The 8,120-nt window shown below is 40.3% G+C and overlaps 1 protein-coding gene across 3 annotated transcripts; it reads right to left on the bottom strand.

Moving 5' to 3' along the window:
• Positions 1-1,739: 1,739 nt before the first annotated feature.
• Positions 1,740-7,828, bottom strand: LOC123110684 (factor of DNA methylation 1). Of its 3 annotated transcripts, none has more exons than XM_044531267.1 (9): positions 7,759-7,828; positions 7,040-7,106; positions 5,515-5,691; positions 5,039-5,190; positions 4,333-4,503; positions 4,015-4,230; positions 3,654-3,895; positions 3,378-3,572; positions 1,740-2,001 (listed from the first exon to the last, which is right to left on the bottom strand). In XM_044531267.1, exons 3-8 carry the CDS (start codon positions 5,684-5,686, stop codon positions 3,560-3,562), a joined length of 966 nt encoding a protein of 321 aa, XP_044387202.1. In that variant the 5' UTR covers positions 5,687-5,691; positions 7,040-7,106; positions 7,759-7,828; the 3' UTR covers positions 1,740-2,001; positions 3,378-3,559. The 3 variants fall into 3 exon arrangements, with proteins under 3 accessions (XP_044387202.1, XP_044387203.1, XP_044387204.1); XM_044531268.1 differs by lacking the exon at positions 7,759-7,828 and adding an exon at positions 7,557-7,753; XM_044531269.1 differs by lacking the exon at positions 7,759-7,828 and adding an exon at positions 7,557-7,738 and having other exon boundaries at positions 3,378-3,429.
• Positions 7,829-8,120: the final 292 nt, after the last annotated feature.

Below are 8,120 nucleotides of genomic sequence, written 5' to 3'. Positions count from 1 at the left end.
CCACATGGGCCATGTGGTACAAGATATGCATCTGCAATTGTGAAAAATTATAAACTGAAATTCAAAATGCACATATATAGAGAGAGAGAGATAAAAGACAAGTCCAACATAAATAGTGTCACTAGATCTCATTTCGTCCGCCCTCGAGAGTGGCCAATGACCTCTGGACCTCCATTGTCTTGTGTTCTGATGTCTTTTGGCACCATAGGAATGGGGTGGATTTCGACGACGTGCCGATTTTAGCTCAGCCGGTCCTTAGGCTCATTGGGCGGGAGTTTGTGTTTTGGTGATCTGTTGTGTTGATTAGGGTAGATCCGTTCCCATGTGGGTTGTCGGTAGAGAGTCACGAGTAGTCGCCTTAGATGTTGGGTCGGCATGTGTTCTGTGTGTTGATGTGGTTAGCCTTTTATGTATGGAGTTGTAATGTTTTTGGCTGCTTGGACTCTTCCTTTATATGAGCATAGCGTCCACAAGGACAAAGATACAAGGTTTCTCCTCTGTGCGACCGCCCTGCCATAGCCATCTCTAGTGACGATGGCAAGCAGGGATGCACTACCCTGCGCCCAAGCAAGATCGGCAAAGCTGGAGCCACCAATGAGCAAGGGCAAAGGCCCAGGATCCCACATCGCCCTCAAGCGATTGGAGAAAGTTAGATTTACTGCAAAATATGGACGAAATGACTCTCCAGACAAGGTTACCCAAGTCGCCGGCAACGGAGAAGATGGAACCGCGTCCTTTTGGCACAAAAGCAACGCGCTTTCCTGAACCCTGATCCAAACTCGCCACCATGGAAGAGCCCCCAAGCTCATTCACCTCGCTTGTGCCGGAACTGCAACACCCGGCTCATAGTTGCTCTCCTCTACCAAGGCTCAGAACCGGTTGTGCCCGCACCAGGGTGGAGCAGAGGACGCCGGACGCAGTGAAGGAAGGGAAGCAGCGGAATCTGGTGGAGGTGAGGGGCAAGAGGGAGAGTTGCCAGGCAAGTCGCCTACAGGGGAAGAAAGCCACACAATAGAGTCGTCGCCTCCGAGGATGAAAACCTTCATCTAGCACTTTGTGGTTAGATACTTAGATCTAACAATGGTTGTGGCTCGTCTTCCCTTCCTAAAGGTGTCTCTTTTGGAGAACCTTTATCGCAGTCTATGTGTTATCAAGGGTAGTATGCCTGTTACCATGTTGACGGTTTCAACATGACATTTCAGTGTCATGCCCCTCTTGTTTTTCTTTTAATAATGTAGTTCTGTGCATCCTTGATGTCTCCATTTATTCTTGACTTTGTTGTTGTAGAAACTGTTTAATTGATTGCCGCACATTCCCCTTTATCGAAAAAAACAATGGCATAGGTTTGATTATTCTGCTGGATGCATCAAAATACACATATTTTTCATTCTTCAATTCAAATACACTTTTTATATACAAAAAAAGACTAGCATTCTTTCATTTTAAAGAAGAAATACTTATCTAACATCCGCAGAGCACACTGAGATACAATATGCATACACACACACCTACGTGATCTGCACACACAAAAATAGATGATGAGGTTATTTGTCACCATATTACTCCCTTCGTCCCATAATATAAGAGCGTTCATAACACTAGTCCGTCCCATAATATAAGAGCGTTTTTGACAATACACTAGTGTCGTGAATGCTCTTATATTATGGGACGGAGGGAGTATTATTTTTCCACATCTTTGTACGAAAATGTAGACACATGTTACTTCAAACATTGAGCCATTCATAGAAATGTCTTGCACGTTAAATATCGAAGTTCAGAGTTCACACTAAGCTAGATACCCGAGTCTACCAGATTACTGAAACATAGCTGATCTGCTGGTAAAAGAGTTGCACGCAAAAGCTTAATACCGGCACTCTACCAGAGGTTATAAATGGTACCAAACAGATACATAACACATAAATCCTAACATTGTTCTGCGATATGATTCATTGACAATTCCAGTCTTCAGTTCTTCACCTTCAGACAGGTTCTACCTAGCCACTGCACAATGTGAAGTAACAAAGATATTGTGAAGATTGAGTGGACAAGACAAAATCTGTTAGAAATATACTGCACTTATATATGCACTGCTATAAGGACAACATCATTAAAACACTTATAACTGAACCGCTGTAGTTATTTTTTCCCCTACTGGTGTTATAGATGTTAGAATGACGTGCCCTTTTAAGATACCACTTACCTAACAAGAGGTAAGAGGAATATATTAATCTTAGCCTTCCATTGATCAAATGCTTTCTTGCTGCTATATGTGTTACGGGAAAAAATACAATTTTAATTCCACATTTCCAATTTATAGATGATGTGCATGTTGACTAACATACATACAATACATTTCTCATACCAAGGCCCAAGAAAGACGACTTCTTCTTATGAAACAACTTATATGATTGCCGGTAGACATTGAAACTACACATTTCTTCAAAAAGTTTCGCATATCCTCCTAGTTATGTTCAAAACTAAAACTCACTCCTCCAATCAATAAATATCATATATTATTACCCATATCACTATAAATAAGGTCAAGTCTACAGATTACGATTACTATAAAACGTAGAGCATATCAAATGATATGTTGAATAAAGATGGTTTATTGGAATTTTGGTGACTAATACTATTTACATATAACTAAAAATATGGTCATTTGTTATAATTTTATTATTATGCCATGATAATCATTTGGCGCGACTTTATTCTTCAACTTATTACAACATTGATATGCACAAATTATTAATGGCACATGCATATTTTTGTCCCAATAAAGAGAGGCAAATAGATCATTGAGGCACAGACAGTAGTGAACAAGATCCCGAGCTACCTGTCGCTCAGGACTTGAATCACTTTCTCATTCATAGCCTCTTACAGCAAGAGCTAACAGCTAAGGCTGCTCATAGTGGAGAGTAACTTAGACTAGTAACATGCATATGTTACTAGTCTATGTTACTACCTTCATAGTGGGTAGTATCATATATGTGGTAACATACATGTCTTCATTTATTACTTTGTAGACTCATTTTGCATTGGGAAGCGCTATGTGATGGTAACATATTATGTTACTCTATTTGCCTCTCTCCTCATTAACTACTTGCCACCTCATCATTTTTGCTTATGTGGCACCTAAGTTACTACCTATGTTACTCCCACTATGACCAGCCTAATGCAGTACATATTAGTTTGGCATTACATAAAATAGACGGTTCACATTGGTTTGGGAGCACCTGAATGTTTCTCCAAAATGCAATGCATATTAATTTCAATTGACATTGTTTTATTGTGCATATAAATGTCAGTTGAGTTCCTCTTTTTCTGTCTCAAGGTCTAGGAACTCATAATAGTTTCATCATAGTACAGTCAATTACCTGTGGGTCATCATCCTGTTGCACCACCACACCTCTACAAGGTCACCTTGCGCTGCATAGATCCCAAAAAGTATTTTTTTAGCCTAATCATGTCTTCCAATGCAACTATTATGCATTTAAAAAGGCTAATGAAATGCATTGCACCAGCTGACTAAAGATTTATAGGAGCAGAGCTGTTGGTTCTATTGTAGTCTCCTGAAAACATGACTCCAATCACAGTAAACAATCTTTAAGAGGCAGAAGAATTTTTGACATGTTAAACTCATGCAGTCATACCTGCGGGTTCTGGATTTCGCGTCACTCAGACGCTTCACTTGACCGAACAAGTACTCGATGCTCTCACTGTGAGTGGCCTTTCTCTTGCACTTGTAATTCCAGACCTCGGGTACAATGTTTCTATCTCCCAGCCTGCCACTTTCTTGAATTTCTACCAAACAACTCACCACAGCCTTGTGCACCCCTTCACCCCATGCAGCACATAGCCCTTGCAGCTTGTCATCATCGACATCGATAATCTCCTAATCACATAATCAAGTAGCAGTGTAAGTTCAGTATCTATCATTGGAATCAACTGATAGACCGCAAGTTATGACTGTGGAAGAACTTAGATATTCAGACAAGATGGTTTAACTGCTACCTTCGGGATACCTTCAACTGTGACAGTCTTGAAGGGATTCCACTCTGGGTTCTGTATATGCCCCTGCCAAACACGGTGTACTTCTTTAGCTTTTTCTTGTGCTTCTTCGGCAGGCAGCTTCTTACGGCATGCCGCCAGGAATGGCCTGTCATCCAATTGCCCTATGTTTTTTAGGGCGATATTCCTTCCTCCAGTAGTACTAAGATCAGCGAACCCCTGAAATACAAACTTCTTGTATCAACTTTCTTTATATATAAGATTTCACATAGTGTGATGGGAATGTCTGCTGTATCTGATATCAACAGAGAACAACCGAACCTCAATCAGCTTAGAGTGGATATCAGAAATTTCCTTTCTAGTAGCTTCGAGCTCAGTGTTTAAACCTTGATCAGGATTATCTATAACGGAAAGATCTTCCATAAGCTCATGCTCATCAACATCTTCATCTCCAGATTGCCGTTTCCTTTTCAGCATTAATCTTGGGTGTGCCTGCTTTCACACGAAATTTTTAAGTAAGCAGGTAACACAGGAAATAAATAAATAGAAGATAGAAAAGGCTCTGTTTACAAAAAATGCAGAACTGGGTTAGAAATTTGGGTGCATAAAGATTCGTCCGGGCATTACATGATACTGAAAATACAGACACCAAAAAGGTGGGAAATTTTGAACTCTGGTAAGTCTCTAAGATAATACACTGATTCCATGTCACTATACTAGTTTAGTAGTGAATGACCCGATGAATACAAATGTTCCAGAGACACTACTGCACAAAAAAAATCTTCCAAGATCATTTGAGCTAATAAAATGAAGAACAGAAGACTCCAATTAGGAGAATATTAAACTGCCCACCACAATCTGAACAATGGTGGTTTTGCAGACAAGTAAACATTAAGGTGCATTAGGTAAGCAGAACTATTTTCCATAGGCTCCATGCACCAAATTATTCATGTCATTATGTTAGTCCAAAGCAGCAAAGATAAGCATTTAACAATGATTTACAATTGCTCTACGAAATACTACTTACCATTCCAGAGTGGCTCTGCTGAAAACCACTTCCCTGCTGTTGATCGCTCGATTCCCTTGCTTGGAGCTGTTCCTTCAGAGATTCAAGCTCTGCTGCGAGCTCTTCATTCTTTTTAGTGAGGCTGTCCTTTTCAGCAACCAGTTGGTCAATCGCTGGTCACAATACCAAAAAGGATAGAGCGTAAAGTTTTGCTTGTCAGGTTTATTACGTATTCTTGACTGACCAGAAAAAGTGTGTCAAGTATCTGTAGTATTTCTATAGTTCGGAGAAAATGAACTCTCGCTTTGCAGATTATCCTATTTTTTATGCCATCAAAATCTATCTCTTACGACATGATCTTCTTAGGAAGTATAATATCAAATGATGTCCTTGTCCTTATGAAGTAACAATACCAAAGACAACAGATTTCTGATCTAAACGGGCACTATTCGGTGCAAAGTATATGAAGATCTTAAGAAGAACACAACAGCATTTACCATTTTGTCGTTGCTGGAGGTTTTCCCTTTCTTCGATGACACAGTGAAGCGCATTTTTAATGCCAACACAGTCCATGAAGGCATACCTGTGGAACTCCAGCCTGGAGTGAACATCTGAAGCCAGCACATCAAGGGATGTTGGCAAGCGACTTGCATCTCCCGTCTCAGCCATATAGTCTGGAAAAAAATTCAGGATATAGATCCATTTGGGTTAGTCCACCAAGATGGCCAAAATCAGAATCGGGGGTTGGAACTAGGAAGTCAGTGTACAATTTTTACTCTTAAGTTGCATTATTGGTTATTCCACTGAAGACATTTAATGAGTATATATCACTTCAATTATATTGTATATGCTCTTCTATTCTTCATCCACACAAAATTTCTTCGCTACGAGTTTATGTTGTGCAATAATAACAACTGGAGTACTAGTTACGATGGATGATGATATTGAAACATTCTTACGTGTCCCCATAATAAAGGTCATTTGGGTCCCACCTAAGGTGTATTCACTTATTTATTCACAAAAACAAAATAGTTTCCTCAACCCATTCTTTTTTTTATTTCTGAAATGTAAAAGCAAAATTAAATATTACTCTTTTTTTGAGCAAAAGAGAGGCTTTCCTCCTCCGATTTCACAAAACCAGGTTCAGTACCAGACTGACTTACATCGATCCACACCACTAAGAGTCAAGCATTACAGCATTACATGCCAGCTAATAAACGAAGTATCAACCATAGCACCTCCAGACGACATACTGGGCACAAAGTAAAAGCGACAGCATCTGCATAACTACTAATTAAATATTACCCCCTCCGTCCGGAAATACTTGTCCGAGGAATGGATGTATCTAGATGTATTTTAGTTTTAGATGCATCCATTTGTATCCATTTTTGCGACAAGTATTTTCGGACGGAGGGAGTACTTAGCTAATCTAAATCATGTGTGAAGTCAAAGTACTCTCTAAATTGTTCAATGTGCAAGTTGTCTATAGCATAAGATATGCACTAAACTGATCTGCAAGAAAGAGATCAACATGTTAGGAGCACCTATATGCGGCCTATATTTTCAAATAGCGAGAGTACCAGCTTATGGAAATTCAGCAAAAAGTGGTGAGGCGCTATTTTCCTCACCGGACAAGAATTGCAGAAAAAATAGGAATAGCATTTGACAATCTAAAAGGAGGCACTATATCTAAAAGGAATACTACCTAGAACTTACATATTTACCTAGTAGGAGAACAGGAATAAGGATAACAGTGTGTGCTTCTTTATTTTACCTCTTCTAGAAATAGAAGAATGCTGACAACAATCACTAAGACATCAACATCTATCAGAACAATTCTCAGAGGAAATAACCCAAACAAAAACACCGGATATATAAGTTATTAGGGTTACAAGCTAGCATGTGATTCTTGAAACGCAAATCCTAGAGGCCGACCATTTTCCATGGCCGTCAATTGTGAGCAAGACAACCACAAAACAATCAGCATCAGAGCAATCACACACACACAAAGAGAAGAACCACCTGAGGAAATGGAGAACCAACACCAATTTGTTGGCTACACGCCCACACCAGTGGCTCCCGAGCTGATCTGTGCAGGGAGAACATAAGCAGGTCAGTGAAGGCTGAAGGGGAATAGCAGGCAGGTATAGCAGCATACAAGCTGAATTGTAGTTAAAAAGAGGTCCACAAGTTCGATTGAGGGCATTCTGAATAAATACTTTCTCTATCTCCAGAAGAATAAAAAAATAAAAAATAAGCCGGAAAATAAACCCTTTTTTGCAATGGAAAAGGAGCAAAAGGCGAAGAATAAAAATAGTAACAGATTATTGTTCGGTAAAAAGGACCTCTTTTTGAAATGGAAAAGAGGCAAGAACCCTAAATGTGCACGAGCACTAAGATCCGCGGTATATTTTTAGAGAACCGTCTCAAAATCGAAAGTTTATGGGCAAGAATTTCTGTCTAGCCACCAAAGAAACCTTCAAAACACTAAAAATAACTAAACGAATCACAAATTGAGGGCAGAGGTTCAGAAGCATACAAGAACCCTAGCTCCGGGGATTCTGAGGTTCATCCTTTTTAAAAAGAAACCAGACAGATTCAAGTATCTCGGACAGGAAAATACGAATCGATTGCACACCGAAAAAGACAGAAACTAAAACTTTAGGATTTCTTATTGGATTTTTGCAGAGAGAAGAAAAAACAGGGGGAGGGGGAGCGGGAGCGGGAGGGAGGGGGCGTACCAGTGTAGGCTGGGAGGACAACGTGGCCGGGTGCCTAAAATGGCGAGTGGGGTGGTTCACTACTCCCACCGTCCCAAAATAAGTGTCTTTGTACTAAGCTCAAGACACTTATTTTGAGACGAAGAAATTACGATTTTGCATCTCCGCAAAAGGGTGGCGGGTTTTTCTCTTTCTTTTGACCGTTGAGAGGCGAGTGTTTTCAAAAAAAAGATGCTCATTTTCTTCTCTAGATGCGCCTGTGGGCTAGACTCCGGCTCGGACACGAGGACATTGTAGGCGGCTAGTGTCACTGCCAGGCCGGGCCACTCGGCGATCTCGCCGATTTTGGAGTCCTCGATGGCCTTCTTGTATACCTCGCCATT

Source organism: Triticum aestivum, chromosome 5B (assembly GCF_018294505.1).
Source record: "Triticum aestivum cultivar Chinese Spring chromosome 5B, IWGSC CS RefSeq v2.1, whole genome shotgun sequence".
Classification (NCBI taxonomy): domain Eukaryota; kingdom Viridiplantae; phylum Streptophyta; class Magnoliopsida; order Poales; family Poaceae; genus Triticum; species Triticum aestivum.
This window is presented reverse-complemented; position numbering and strand designations above follow the sequence as displayed.

What these genes read in the sequence shown, in the direction of transcription:
- LOC123110684 (XM_044531267.1), bottom strand. Translation starts at nt 5,686, where the DNA reads ATGGCTGAGACGGGAGATGCAAGTCGCTTGCCAACATCCCTTGATGTG. An exon ending in CCTCCAGCAACGACAAAATG is followed by an intron (nt 5,191 to 5,514) that starts GTAAATGCTGTT and finishes TATTGTGACCAG; the next exon opens with CGATTGACCAACTGGTTGCT. An exon ending in AGCAGAGCCACTCTGGAATG is followed by an intron (nt 4,504 to 5,038) that starts GTAAGTAGTATT and finishes GTGTGAAAGCAG; the next exon opens with GCACACCCAAGATTAATGCT.